Here is a 16,082-nt window from a genome sequence, read left to right as displayed (position 1 = left end):
GTTACATGAATATGATATGAGTTATTGAAACAGGAATGAGCGTACTTAAATACTTTCGTTTTTAAAATACCGATTTAGATACTAAATACAAGAATATTTATTATTTAGGAGAAGTTCAAGGTCTATTCCAAAACCATCGGACCCAAAAGTTGGCCCCTGCGAATTTCTGGAAACAATTCTAAATAACTTAATTTATTGCATTCTCATAAGTTATTGAGTTTTTCTATTCTCATGTTTTGTTGGTGCAGGCAACAATAACTGTTTGAATTAAATAAGAAATAATTTGTTAATTTATATTTTGAATCAAATAGGGAATGCTTTCACGAAATTTCAATTTTTTATAGTTGTATATCGCGGAAACTATTGTGACGAGGCACATTATTTATTTGTTATTATTTTTCTACATATTTTTCCCCACTACACACTGCCCCCTAAAAGGTAAATCCCGCCACCGTTGGATACCCCTTCCCTCACTTTTCCCCTCATCACCCCTCTACTCCTGCCCCTGGACATCACGAAGACATCAGCCGAAGGAAGACATCAGTTCCGGCCCCACGCGATCAATTGGAGAAGCCATCGCCTCCTGGAAATTCCCCATACTAGACCCCCGAATATTCAACACCAGCAATAATCCCTTGCGAGACATCCCTGGATTGTGGTCATCGTCACCACTCACCCGTGTTGATTGGCCCCGATTGCTCCCGAATTAAAACCCGAAGGACATCGATACCTGACGAACCCCCACGAATCGCGAAGGAAAAGAAAAGACCGTCACTCGTGCATTAGTTGCCCCGTGAGTCGCCACGTGCCCCGAAAGTAGTAATAGTGAATATAGTAAAATTCGCCCGGAAGTTATTTGGCGGATAAAAAGAGGACTTTTGATACATCGAGCTCATCCCAGCTCTAGTATTGGTGCCCAGGAAACCCCGAGGTGGAAAGGAGGCTCTCCAGGAAAACACCCTGGTATTTTAAAGGAGTGCAAGGCGCCGGTGGAATTCCCACGTGTTCGCCAGAGTGAAGTCCCATCGTGAGTACGAGTTACCCCCCTCATTTTCCCTCTTGTCCCTACAATATTACCCTTCATACCCCCCAACGGTGAGCCTACACTCTTTTGTTCCTTCCCCATTCAGTTATTATTTTTATATTTAATTGCATTCCCTCGACACGACTAGCTTCTCCCCTTTTTCCTGCATTAGAGTCACTCCCTTCTTACGTGTACAAAAGTTGCCTGGCCTTACCCATAACCCTAGATCCAAGTAAAAGGCATTTCAACCGTCTTACGACGATCTATCATGTAAATTAATAGAAATATAGATATTCAGTTAATTTTATCCCCCATTTATCCTCATTATTTAATTGCCCTAAATCCCCCTTTTAGGAAATAATAATAATTAAATATTGAAAGGTCACACTATGTAGTACAAAATTTTACAAAAAAATCACCGTATTCGGAATTTATATAAGGACCAAAATGGAAACGTGAAAATGTTAAGGGGAAAATCTAAAAGGCGAAATCTGCGGCTCACAATCGAAGGGTCGAAATATAAGGCTCAAAATCTGAGAGTCGAACTGAGGGCCAATTATTATTACGGATCAAAATGAGGGCAAACTCTCAGGAGTCAAATTGAGGGCTTTCTCTTAAGGGTTAAAGATAGAGTCAACTCTGAGGGGTCCGCTCTTAAGAATCAAACTGAGGGCCAATTTTTATTGAAGGTTTAAAAGAGGGCCAATTCTCAGATATCAAATTGGTGGTCCAATATGACCCCTCCTCCCTTGGCTATGGACACGTCTCAAATGCCCACTAAATGACTACCAAAAGCCATGAAATGACGATGAAAATTCGTGGTTTTTTCCATACGTGAATGAGCAGCTAGAGAGTCTGTAGGTAGAGGGTGCATATTTTTTATCCAGAAAAATTTGTTTTCCCTTTTTACCCCCGACGTCCAACCAAAGAGGTCCAACCATATGCCTTTTGACACTCGGTAACCTAAGGGCCGGTTTGTTCATGGTCCTTTTCCTCTAAAGGCCCGTTTTGTAAACGGAGCTTTAGCAAACGGTCCATTGAAAAAAAATGAGTTGTTGTATTACAAATGATGAAAACACTCCGAGGAATCAAACTACCAAGCTCTTTTTTTGATTAATTACTCAGTTTTTCAAAAAAGTGCATAAAAAAATGATTCGATGAAGGTGACTAGGGGCCGGTTTGTTCATGTTCCTTTTCCTCAAGGTTACTAGATACCCAGGTTGGGACCACTGAAATTTACTATATACTGGAAAAGGGCACTGAGCTGTCCGAAGCGAGCCAAGAGGGAGGGTCGATTTTGGGGGGCCACCTGTCTGTTATGTTTAGGAGTTACCAATAATTGACCTGAAGCTTATTAAACCGTCTTTATTCCACCATCGCCATCTTGTCCACGCCATACACATATCTCTATATAACGCCATCTATAACATTCTTCTCTTTTTATAGCTCCCTGAACACCGCTGCAAACATTTAGTCTTCAAACATAATCCTTAAGATAAGCTGGTTTTTTAACTTGTCTGCCCGACCTAGTACAATAGTCAGTCTCTTGAGTTCGTTCCAATACTTGAGGCATTAGTTAACCAGCGAATTGCTATTCTCATTTACCGCATTTGAAACATTATTCGTAACATTGTTTTGATTTGCGGCTTTATATTCACTATCTCCCTCCCATTCATCACTTAGCTCCTGAAATTGACCTCCTTTAATCAACATTCTTCTATTTCTCTTCACAATTTCTCCTGCTTTATTCTTCATCACATATGATCGTGGATTTTCTTCTTTTTTAATTATTATTCCACTCTTATAAGGCTTCTGTTCATTTTCATTTTGAATTTTAACTACTTCATCTATCTGTAATTCTGGTAACTGTTTACTGTGTTTGTCAAAATACAGCTTTTGTTTCTCTTGCTTTTTCACTAATTCATTTTGGAACTCATTCTTAACATTAACATCAACCTTGAAATGAGGAATTACATTCCTGACTTTGCTGTTATATAATAATTCTGCTGGTGTTTTACGGTCACTTGTTACTGGTGTATTTCGGTATATAAGCAATCCTAAATTAATGTCTTTAAGTTAAAAGTCTGTATATATCTCTCTGCTAATCCATTTCCAATGTGATGTTTTGGACTAGTAATCTTGTGAACAAAATTCCACTCTTTAGCAAACTTTTTCGACTCTCCACTCGTAAATTGAGTTCCTAAATCTGAATACACCTCTTCTGGTACCCCATGTCTTTTAAATATACCTTTTATATTATTAATTGTACATGCAGTAGATAAATTATTCAATTCTTTGATCTCTACATACTTACTTAAGCATCTACTAACAAAATATAAGGTTTCCCATAGAGAAAGAATATATGTACGGATACAATCTCCCAGGGTCCATTTGGTATCTCTTTACAAATCATTGGCTCTTTAGAATTATTATTTTGGTATTGTTTGCACACATCACTGTGTGCTTTTCCGAGGCTACACTGAAAAAAAAAAATTTCTAATATCTGAAACATATTTTCTTGAGACAGGTAAATTTTCTTCAATTGCTTAATTCTCTCAGGCATCTCAACTCACGTGACCCGAGAAAGGCCTCATGCTTTTAAATATTCTTGTACTCAAGGATGATTTTGTCGCAAATGAACTTACTTAAATCGCGTAGAAGAATCGTCAATCTTCTAGTCTTTATTGTTTTCATAATTTTATCATTACGCACTTCCAATATTGTAATATGTAAAATATTCATGACGTAACGCGGAACGATTGTGATGAATGAAAATTTATTCGAGTTCCGTGAAGTGCACACATTCTGAGATTTAAGCCATTGAAAATAATTTACTTCTCTCAAGAAAATATGTTTCAGATATTAGAAATTTTTTTCTCAGTGTACACGCATCACAAAAAAAATCTTTCTTGTCTCTCAAAGTCACTCCGTTCACCATGTTATTCGACACTAACTCGGACAATGCGCGTTTATTCACGTGCTCAAGACGCTCGTGCCATCCCTTCAGACTCGTTGTAGACACATTTGCCTCGTTTGCAATTTGCCGAACTCTTCCTCGAAACAACAATCTGCAAATTCCATTTGACTGCTTGACTCCAGTTGCAAGAATCTCGTTGCCGCGTACTATCAGTGCATCATCCTCTCGAAACACAACTGAATACTCGCGCATTGTGCACATTCCGACAGAAAATAAGTTTTCCTTAAACTCGGAACGTACAGCACATGGTCGATTCGAGTTTCGCTCCACACGCCGGTCTACTAGTCTGTCCATGATAACTGTTCCTTCACCGGCCACGATACATTCCCCATTATCGCCGAGTATTATCATGTCGCCATCCTTCCTCGGATCAAACTCGACGAACCAGTCTCTCCTGAACGGGACGTGTTTCGAACACCCACTGTCGATATACCAGATATTGTCTTGATCGACCGCAAGCACTGAGCGTCGCTGCACATCATCTGGCCTCTTGTACCGACCGTGTTCGATTTGACTTTGTCCATTGGTGTCTGTTGCGCTAGCACATGCTGCTATAAAAGCAACTTGCCGAGCGCCATCACTATCATGATCACTCTTGCCTTTGTCTTTATCTTTGTCCTTCCTTTGTTTACGCTCTGGGCAATCACGCCCTCCCTTGTCACAAACAAAACACTCGGCATCTGTCTTTTTATTTTTCTTCTTCGGCTTTTTCTTCGAACCCTCACCACTTGCTTTGGTGATTTTCATTGCAGCAAAAGTAGCCGTACTTCTGCCGTGTCAGCGTTCAACCGGCTTTCCTCCCGAAGCAAACGCTCCTGTAGATTCTCGATTATTTGCCTCTCAGGATCAACACTATCCCACGCTGTTTGGAATGTTGAGAATTTAGCCGTTAAACTTGCCAACACCTTGGCCATGATTGCGGTATCCGACAGATTCTCGCCGAGGTCCATAAGTTCTGTCGCCATATTTTGCACTCTTGCCACGTGCTGGACAACCGAGTCGGTTGGTCCCATACGATACTCGGGGAACTTCTGATTCAGCATCAATTTGTTTGACGCCGACTTGCGCGCATGAATCGCTATGAGCGTGTCCCACATCTGTTTGGCAGTGACACTCGTCAGCAAACGGTCGAGCTGGGTATATTCCATCGAGGACGATATGAAGAACATGGCCTTCGCGTTGTCTTTTACCCACGCTTTTCCTTCTACTGACTCTCTGTCATTGGACATTTCTCAATCACCGGTCACGACGTCCAACACATCACAGGCCACAAAAATTTGTATCATCTGAAATTTCCAGCCAAGAAAGTTCGTTCCATCGAACTTTTTCATTTGCTTTACGCAAAGATCAGACATTTTCACCCACTGTTCGTGTCACCCAACTTACTCAAGGACTGCACACAACAAAAAAAAGTCCCATGCACAAAATGGCGGCCTCCTCGCGACCACGCGACACGTGCGACGTTCTCGCCTTCGCTCAATCTCTCCACTCCACTGAGATCTCGTCAAAAAACGCACCTAGGCTCATAACCTTTGTTAGGTGCGTTGGAATTGCCCTTCCAGAGATTCAGTCCACACATAGATGAAGAGAGGAGAAGGGAAAAACACAATAAAATAACTAGTTTATTTTATTAAGATGATAGAATTTATTCTTCATTCTTCACAAAGCTTTCCTCGTTACAGCTTGAAAGCGACCGACTAACGCAAACGGCGCGCAGGCCGGCAAACATAATGAGCACTCGCCACACGCATGTGCAAATAAAAATATGCATAGCTCACTTCAATATAAACCCTGATTTATTTCAGAGTATTTTAAGTGAACTGGAAGATGTCGTCAGATCTATTTCAATTACAACTGTTTCAGGTGAAAAGTTTTCCTACATCGCTTCTAAAAAGGTCATTATCACTGTAGGTATCGTCTCGGTGGGGTTAGACGTTATCTTTGCTAGAATAATCGATCAGTGTATTTTCGCATTAGATTTCCTCTACAAAACGGAATTATTGAACGATTGCCAGTCGATAATTAATAAAAATTTTGACATTAATCAACAGAACAAAATCGTCTCGATGAAACGAATGATTTTATGTAGTCCTTCAACGCAAATTATTGTCATTCCAAATTCTATTTCAGATGATTTGACAAAAATGTGAGAAAATTCTTGTGAGCTCTTAAATACTAAGGAACAGAAACAACTTACACAACTTTTGATTAAATTTGAAACCAGTTTCTCAAAAAACCCTTCGGATTTGGGCAGGTACACGAAAGCGAGACATCGAATCATGACAGGAGATTCTCTCCCGATTAAACAACATATCCGTCCTGTTCCATTTCATTATCAAGACGAGGTTGCGAAATTACTCGAAGAAATGAAAAATCAAAAAGTTATCGAACCGAGCTATAGTCCTTGGTCCTCTCCAATCACTTTTCCTGATAAAAAAAGACGGAAGTCTTCGATTTTCTATCGATCTCCGGGCAGTTAACAATGTAACCAAAAAAGACGCAATGCCTTTACAAAATCCAAAAGACAATTTCAAAGCTAGCGCCGGTTCCAAGTGGTTTTCTACAATAGATGTGAAATCAGGATACTGGCAAATAGAATTGGAGCCGGAAGATAAAGAAAAGACGGCTTTTGCGGTAGGAAACGAGCTCTGGCAGTTCATGGTTCTGGCTTTTGGACTTTATAACGCACCGGCTACGTTCATTAGAGTTATGAATGAGGTTCTCAAAGGTTTGATAGGGAACATCTGCCGAATTTATCTAGACGACATTATCTTGTTCGGAAAAGACTTTGAAGATCATCTGGAAAATCATTAATTAATTTTCTCTCGCTTAGCCGCAGCTAATCTTAAAGTTAACACAAAGAAATGTCTTCTTTTCAAGCATGAACTTCTCCACTTAGGACATGTTGCATCGTCCGAGGGAATCAGCTGTGTTCCGGAGAAAATTATGACCATTTTGGAGTGGCCGGTTCCTAATTCGAAAGTTGAAATCATGAGCTTCTTAGGGTTATGTTCGTATTACTAGGAATGCGTGAAAGGATATTCCTCCATCGCAAAATCCTTATACTCGTTGACTGAGGCTAAAACAGCTTTCATTTGGTCAGATGAAGCTCAGAAGAGTTTCCATCAATTAAAATCTTTCCTCACATCCCCTCCGATTCGCTCAGTACCGATTCTCGGAAACGACCTTATACTCGATACTGATGCTTCGGCCACTGCTATGGGAGAAACCCTCTCTCAAATTCAGGAAGGGAATGAGAAGCTCATTGGCCATTTTAGCAAATGTTTCAACAAAGCTCAAAGGAATTACTGCGTTATACGTCGCGAACTTTTAGCTATTGTTAAGTCGGTCGAGAATTTTCATTATTATCTGTTAGGTAAAAAGTTCCTTATCAGAACAAACCATGCTGCTCTCGAATGGCTTTTTTCTTTCAAAAATCCTTAGGGAATTGTCTTTCGTTGATTAGAATCACTCTCTAAAGTCGATTTCATAATTATCCACAGACCAGGTCGTTTGCATAGCAATGCTGATGAACTCTCTAATCGTTCTTGCATTTGGAAAAGTGTAAAGAATACAGATTCAGGAAGAAACTTCTCAAAAATGTATCCGTCGCACGATCTGTACGATTGATGAGGAATTCAACTGGAAACAACTCCAGTCAACCAATCCGACGCTCAGATCTATAATTCAATTTAAGAGTACCAATAATCGACCAGAATGGCAAGATGTATCTCGTTCAGGCTCCGAAATCAAAATTTATCTGATGTATTGGGATTCTCTTGGATTGAATAACGGGATCCTCTATCGTCGTTCCTAGAAGCAAAGTACCTGAAATTCTTAGACTTTCTCACTCTTCCCCTGTCGCAGGTCATTTCAGAGTGAATCGAATGTTGGGTAACATTCGTCAACAATTTTACTGAGCTAGTTGCAAACCTGACGTTGAGAAATGGTGTAAGTCTTGTTCAACGTGTTTTAGTCCATGGGCTAAATCGTCGAGTCCAAGGGGAACTACAGATTTACAAGGTTGGGTTTCCATTCGAAAGACTCGCAGTAGATATTCTGGGTCCGTTACCGAGGTCTTCCAATGGAAATCGATTTATTCTTGTGGTTTCCGACTACTTTTCACGTTGGCCTGAAGCTGTAGCACAACCCAATCATCAGGCAGTCACTGCTGCAGAAGCTCTGGTGTCTCAGGTGATTTCTCATTATGGAGTTCCTCTCGAAATCCACTCTGATCAAGGAAGAGATTTTAAAGCACAAGTTTTCGCTCACGTTATGGAACTTCTTGGAATCCACAAAACCAGGACAACTCCTCTCCATCCCGAATCAAATGGGATGGTAGAACGTTTAAACAGAACTCTGTTAAATTACCTCGCGAAATTCATCAACGACAATCAGAAGGACTGGTATAGATGGCTCCCTCTGTTTTTGATGGCGTATTGCTCGTCCAAACACCAGACTACCGAATTTTCTCTGGCAATGTTGATGTGTGGGAGGAAATTAAGAGTTCCTCTTGATTTGTTACAGGGAACTCCACGTTCAAATTATGTGAATGACGACATCAATCCGGCAACTTATGCTGATCAATTACAAGATCAACTTGCTGACATTTACCAGAGGGTAAGGAAAAATTGGTCATTGAAAAGTGACAAAATAAAATCGCGGTTCAACTTGAAGGGTCATATGAGCTATTTCCGTCCTCGACAAAAGGTCTATTGGGAAGCAAATTACATAGTTCGTTCAAAATTAAATGACGTAGTTTATCGTATCCAAAAGCTTCCCAAGGGAAAATTCAAGGTAATTCATGTTAATCGTCTGTGGCCAATTAAAGAGAATCTTTATTCTTAATTTGTGAGTTGAGATCTTTGGTTATAGGAAATAAAAAAAACGTGGTTAACGGAAATGATTCGTAGTTAACGAATTGTCAATGGTTAACTGACTTCAGAGTCCGTGGTTAACGGAAATGATTCGTGGTTAACGAATTGTCAGTGGTTAACTGACTTGAGGGTCCGTGGATAACGGAAATGATTCGTAGTTAACGAATTGTCAGTGGTTAACTGACTTGAAGTCCGTGGGTAACGGATTACCAGTAGTTAACTGGTTCACAAACTCAAAATTCACATATTAATGATTCAGTATTTTAAAAGGATTTAATTGATAATTGAACGCCTTTCAAGGCCTGGGTTGACTTGAATTTTCTCGACATATTACATCAAATTATGAATACCGTGGTATTACGAACTGGAAACGTGTTGTAATTACGATAGCATTTTGTAGTTATAGTAACCACATTCCTGACTCAATTTGCGATATCTGATGTTATTGTAAGGTCTTTGGTTAGAGTTACAGAACCTGAAACTTGAGGCCATGAGGAAATTATTCGGCATTTTATGAAGTTTGGTAAATTATAATTGAATGACGTATGAGAATGATTTGAGAATATTTGATTCTGAGTGAGAGACTTGACACTTCCTTTCATCCAACACAATAATTTGTAATACATAATTTTAGAATTTTGTTATATTGAGTCACACATGTATGAGTGTTTCGGGACTGTTTCTTCAGCGCTGATTTCTGGGAGGTTTCAGCGGGAGAAATACCTGGAGCCCACCCTATGTGAGATCTTCCATCTCCAAACATTTCTCTGAATTTTTCATTTGATTTCAACTCTATTCATTATTGGAGTTATGATTGTTGGATGCAATATCTCAAATAGCTCCAGTGGTTGTCGGGGCGACAACCTTTCTCAAGGGGGAGTAGTGTAGGATGTCCCCCTTGCTCTATTCGAATTAGAAAAGAAAAGAATGTACAAATCCTTGGAAACGATTGTCTAATGAGAATAATAAAAGAAGACTTCACTTCGATCGGAAGGCTCGAGCTATTGACATCTTTGTAATAATAAAATCGCGCTTTGATTGAAAGTCTGGCCTTTAATTATTGCCATAAATCTAACAATACTATACAGGGTGTCCTGCAACCGAGCTTTTTCCTTCGAAGGTATTGAGGAGGGTGCTTTTTGAAGTGGAAAGTTTCTCTTCCACTTTTGGATCCAAGCTTTTTTTTTGGTCTTTTTTTCCTGGATTGAACTACTGAATTCAGAGGCGAATATTCATCTTTTACAATTATAAAAAAAAAATTTTCTTTTTTTTTTGTGTCTATTTGATACGATATGACCCTGAAACTGGCAGATGACGGAACACTACTTATGGCACGGAATGTACTCGTAAATTTTAACGAAAAAAGGGTGGAGGGTTGCGAAACGGGTATGAGCCCAAATCACCCCTTCGGAGAGGGGATGAGTATTTTTCACAATTTTTTACTCTCACTTCGTAGGGATTGAGGAAAATTCAACATTTGCGAGGGGGTGGAAGCCACCCCCGCATGTATCGGGGAGGTTAAAATTTTTACACAATGAAGAGAGAGGGTTGAGGAATGAGGCTGAGCCCAAATCATGCCTCCAAAAGGGGGATCAGTATTTTTTTCCATTTTTTGCTCTGACTTCGAACGGATTGAGAAAAATTCCACATTTTTGAGTGGAAGCGACCCCCGTAACGTAACGGGGAGGTTGAAATTTTCACGAAATGAGGGGAGGGGGTTAAGGAACGAGCCTGAGCCCAAATTATGTCTCCGAAAGGGAGATGAGTATTTGTTTTTTAAATTTTTCGCTCTCACTTCGCACGGATTGCGGTAAATTAACCCTCCCGCCGCGGTCGCGTCATGGCGCGAGCAGCGTTCTGTCTCGATTTTCATTTTTTACGCTGAAAAGTTGTTGAGAAAAAATCTGAAAAAATTGGAATTCCTACGTTTCACCATGTCGAATATTTAAACAATTTTTGTCCTGTGCATCTCTGTACCGATCAAATATTAAAATTCCTTAAAAATTCGAGTCGGTAAAAATCTCTGTGTTTAATCTCTAAGTGTCAAATTTTCGCACCAAATGGAAATCAATTTTTTAATAATGTTTTCACTTTTCTCGTTTTATACTGATATTAGTTGTTAGTTGGAAGTTCAAAGTTACTCGTTTAATCATAAATACATAATTTTTTTGAACTTCTTTTTTTCTCAAAGTGGTAAAATACACGGAACGGCGCAGCGCCCATCGAGAGGTATCGGGGAGGTTGAAATTTTCACACGATGAGGGGAGTGGGTTGAGGAATGAGGCTGAGTTCAAATCATGTCTCCAAAAGGGGGATGGATATTTTTTCTTTCAATTTTTTTCTCTCAGTTCGCACGGATTGGGGAAAATTGAATATTTCAAGGGGTCGGAAGCCACCCCCGCTCGAATCGGGGCGGTTGAAATTTTGTAGAAATGAGGGGGGGAACGAGTTTGAGCCCAAATCATGTCTTCAAAAGGGGGATGAGTATTTGTTTCCATTTTTTGCTCTGACTTCGCACGACTTGAGGAAAATTCAACATTGGCGGGGAGTGGAGGCCACCCCCGCACGTATCGGGGAGGTTGAAATTTTCACGAAATGAAGGGGTTGAGGAACGAGTCGGAGTCCAAATTATGTGTCCAAAAGGAGGATGAGTATTTTTTTCCATTTTTTCCCCTCAGTTCACACGGATTGAGGAAAACTAGACAGTTCGAGCGGGCGGAAGCCACCTCTGCACGTATCGGGTGCCTTGAAATTTCTACACAATGAAGGAAGGGATTGAGAAATAAGTCTGATCTCAAATCATCCTTCCGAAATCACCCTCATCCATCGATCCACATGAGAGGTTCCCTACGTCCTCTTGCCTCGAAAATGTTTTGCTATGCCACGTTAAATTTTTGGTGGCCCTGAAAAGGGCCGATTGTAATGGATTTTCATGCTGGCAGTTGCTGGAAATAGCGTCCTCCAACAGCCACGCAGGCATGAATCCTCCTAAGGACGACCACCTTAACACGTTGGAGCATTTCACCATCCACGTTGGTGGCGGCTGCATGTAGTCGCGCTACTAAGTCCACCTCGCTCTCTGGCTCTGACTCGTAGACTTGATCCTTTACATAGCCCCAAAGGAAAAAGTCTAGCGGAGTCAAATTAGAGGAACTAATAAGGATAGAAATCCATTATTTTCCGGTACCATTTTTTTTCTCTTACCGTGCCGGCCAGTGAAACGGTGCATAGCGATCGAACCAATATCCAGGAAACTGCTCATTCAGGTAAGCAGTGACTTCCCGAGAACAGTGAGGTGGTGCTCCATCGTCCAGCGTTTCCGTAGCGTCTTGCTGATAAATGCAAGGTACGGTTGACCCTGAGAACAGTGTCAAATTTCAGCCCTATATTTTTTTTCACTCGTACTCCAAATAGTGTTAACGTATGAAAAGATGTCCAAAATGCCGTATAATTTACCGCAATCGGTCAATATTTAGGGACTGCAATTTGTATTTCGCATTTAAAATACATATTAAAAAAATTAAATTAATTTTGAAGTCTAAAAATAATCATAAACTATTCTATTCTTGGTGAGATTTTCCAAGTGGAGTTCAAGAAATATCTAGAGGAAAGTAATGAATGGTTTACTGATTTAAAAAAATTTTCCTCATGTACTTTTTGTGGCCAAGTGCTAGTCTGAAATGTGTTCATTCTACATATTCCGCTTCATATGGATTCATCTCGATAACAAATGATTTTACGCGAAAAAATCAAACCACACTTTTTGTTAGAAATTCATTCAGCTACAGAAAAGGTTTATTGACATTTTTCCCTAACATCACTTATTCCTGAGATGAATGAGTAATTGTCGAAAAGAATTGGTTGACGACGAATTATCATTCATCAGGGTTGGGCTTTCCAGGAAGTGCTAGGATTTTTTGCGATACACCACATGAGAGTCAAACGTTACGCGGGTCACTAGGGAATGATCAAATTTCACAAGAGTCAAACGTCACGAGGGTCAGAAGGGGATGCGCTCAAATTTCACGAGGGTCAGGAGTGAATGGTCAAATTTTCAAGAGTGTCAAATGTAACGAGAGTCATGAGTGTCACCAGAAATCATGTTCCGTCTGCTCAGGTGACTCAAAAGCGGTTACCGAAGATCTCGCTGCCTACCTTCTCAGGAGACTTCTCCGAGTGGGCAGCCTTCAAAGATCTTTTTCTCTCGATGATCATCGGCAACAATAACCTCTCTACGCTCGAGAAATTCCATTATCTCCGGACCTCTCTTTCTGGTGAGCCAAAACAATTGATCTCAACTCTGCCAGTAGCTCAAGACTGATTCAGTCCAGCCTGGGATATGTTTATCGCGAGATATGACAACGAACGTCTCTTCATCTCTACCCAGCTGGAAAGTTTGTTCTCTACTCCGACGATCGTCAACCGTACGGCCAAAGAGTTTAATGCTCTCCTCAACTCCACCACCGAAGCTCTCAACGCCCTGAAGTCGTTGGGGCGGCCTGTCGAACACAGGGACGACGTCTTGGTGCATATTATCTCCAGCCGGTTGGATTTTAAGACGTTGGAGGCGTGGGAAGTTAAGATCGGCTCCACCACCACCTTTACAACAAATGCGGAACTCAGGGAGTACATGTTGAGCAGAGCAAGAACTAGAGAGAGAATTGAGCTGCATCGTCTGCACGCTCCCAAGACGCCAACTTCGAGTGTGCCCTCTCAACCACCTAAAGCAAAGCCAGCAAAGGTGCTGAATGTCTCAACTGGCAATGCAGTTCAACAGGCTCGCGGGGTGAGTTCGCAGTCATGAGCAGACATGAAGAGGAGCATTTCATCAATAAGTGCCCCAAATTCAAACAGTTGTCACCGGAAAAGAGGAAGGAGTTCGTCGAGAAGAAGTATCTCTGTTTCAACTGCGTGGGGAAGCACTCTATTCGTGCCTGTAGGACCACGAAGACGTGCGTTGTGTGTCACAAACGCCACCACTCGATGATCCACATCACACGCCCTCAGAATGGTCCTCTGCAGTCATCTCAACCAGACCAGTTGAAGTCTCAAGGTCAGTGGTCTTAGTCTGGTACCCGTCCTATACAGTCCGCTGTTCCGGGGCCTTCATCAGTGCAGCAGTGATCTTCTCAACCAACGACTTCATCGACAGCGGCTCCGGTAACTTCAGAACGTTCTCTACGGCCGTCGCTGTCAAGTGATTCTCCACCTGTAGCATTATCAGTTCATAGATCGTCATCTCAATTCAGACCAGGTGTTCTTCTCGCAACAGCGCTAGCTTCTCTCGTTTCAGGGAACGGAGATTCCTGTGAAGTTCGGATGCTGTTGGATCACGCATCTGAGTTATCATTTGCTACAGATAGTCTTGCAGTAAAGCTAGGGTTGTCGAAGTCTCCAGTTTTGCTACCTGTCGTTGGCATTGGTGGATCAAGGTCATACTCAAAGGAATTCTCTCAGTTCTGTCTGAAGTGTCTGCACTCAGACAAACATCTTCAGATTAAGGCCTACATTCTTGACCATCTCACATCATCGTTGCCGTCATTCTCAGTCTCGGATACTCAAGCTTGGGGCCGTCTCGAGGGACTGAAGTTAGCTGATGCGGAATACATGAAACCAAGACCTATTGACTTTCTCATTGGCGCGGATTTCTTCGGATCAATTGTGGGGCCACAGATCATCAAGGGGCCTTCAGACTCCCCTATAGCAACGCGCGCTAGCTTCGGTTGGGTGGTACTAGGACCTACTTCAGCGGTGATTTCGATGGTGACCAACTCTAATCACATTGCAGTCACCAACGAGGAACTCTACGACCTTCTCACCTCGCTCTGGCTGCAGGAGGAAGTCCCAAAAGCCGAAGATGGTGATCTCACGAAAGAAGAGGCAAAATGTGAGGAGTTTTTCTAGCGCACATATTCACGAGATAGCTCAGGGCGCTATGTGGTTCGCCTGCCTCTTACACGTTCTCCGACAAATCTTGGCGACTCTTATGGTCGAGCAAAAGCGTGGCTTTCCAGCCTGTTTCGGAGAATAGAGAAGGATCAACGGACCCTTCAGCTATATAGTATTTTTCTCAAGGAGTACGAAGATCTGGGACACATGGTGGGTGTTCCAGCCTTAACTGATTCGAGGAATGCCGGGAGCTTGAAGTTCGGCTGTCGATCTGAAGGGATGACCTTGGCACATGGGGCTTCAGCTTAAGGAGGGTTGAGGGTCCCTGAGGAGAAGGAGTCGGCTGATGTCTCCACTCGGTGTTCTGCTCAAAGGCAAGCTTATTCGTCAACTCCTATGTACTACTTTCCTCATCATCAGTGTTGCCATTTCGGTGATTTTGTCACTAAATCTGGTGTTTTGACAATCTTACTTGGTGACACGAAATGCCACATTATCGACCGGTGACAAATCAGGTGTTTTTTGAGATTCGGAGAATAAATTCAAAAAATGGAAAAGGCTTTAATTATTTTCGTTTCAGTATCACATAATTTAATGGATGCATTCTCGTGATGGGCATAATTGTTTACGAAAATATTACAACTCCCCCGCCTCCTCTACATCCTCCTCTCCCTCCATTTCCACCGTCTCTATTTCTTCCGAATTATCTCCATTTTCCTCTCGTTTTGAATTCTCCATCTCAATATCGTCAATGTCTACGTCCTCCATTACTTCTTCACGTCCTAGTCCAGGGAGTAAATCTTCGTCAGAAACCATGGAGCTATTCTGAAACCCCTCATTCTCAGTCCCTTCTTCCTCCCCTCGTCGTTTTCAATTTTACCCAGACAACGGTGCGTACTAATTACCATCAAATTTTTGCATATGAACTTCTTGGTTAAACCCTGAACATTTTCATATACTTACTGCGAGTGTCAACAAACATGCAAAAATCAGTCCGACCGATAATCCTAATGAGACCAGAATCTGTTAGCACAGGCTTAATATAATTCAAAAACGGCATTTCCCGTTTTTATTCCATCATCCTCGATGAGTACCTTCGTAAAATACAACTGATGATTATTGTTGAAAATCTAGTCCATAGCTTCTTAATACACTTGAATTTTTGAGAATTTAAGATAGAATAGCTTGGTTAGTTGACTGGTCGAGACAAAGTAGATGGGCAAGTGTGTGAGGATAATGTTTCCAAGCTTAAAGACTGATTTACACATCTCGAAAATTCTAGGGTTTTTTCATTGGTTGCATTTTGAAACGCGCA

The 16,082-nt window shown here is 41.4% G+C and overlaps 1 protein-coding gene across 1 annotated transcript; it reads left to right on the top strand.

The window, feature by feature from the left end:
* Positions 1-13,217: 13,217 nt before the first annotated feature.
* On the top strand, positions 13,218-14,782 carry LOC107044412. The gene is made up of 3 exons (XM_015266282.1): positions 13,218-13,664; positions 13,733-13,931; positions 14,238-14,782. The coding sequence occupies exons 1-3, from the start codon at positions 13,218-13,220 to the stop codon at positions 14,780-14,782; spliced, it is 1,191 nt and encodes a 396-aa protein (XP_015121768.1).
* The last annotated feature ends 1,300 nt before the right edge of the window (positions 14,783-16,082 follow it).

Source organism: Diachasma alloeum, unplaced genomic scaffold, assembly GCF_001412515.2.
Source record: "Diachasma alloeum isolate Michigan unplaced genomic scaffold, Dall2.0 Dall_scaffold_00729, whole genome shotgun sequence".
Lineage (NCBI taxonomy): Eukaryota > Metazoa > Arthropoda > Insecta > Hymenoptera > Braconidae > Diachasma > Diachasma alloeum.
The sequence above is the reverse complement of the archived record's forward strand: the minus strand, read 5'-3'. Positions and strand labels throughout refer to the sequence as shown.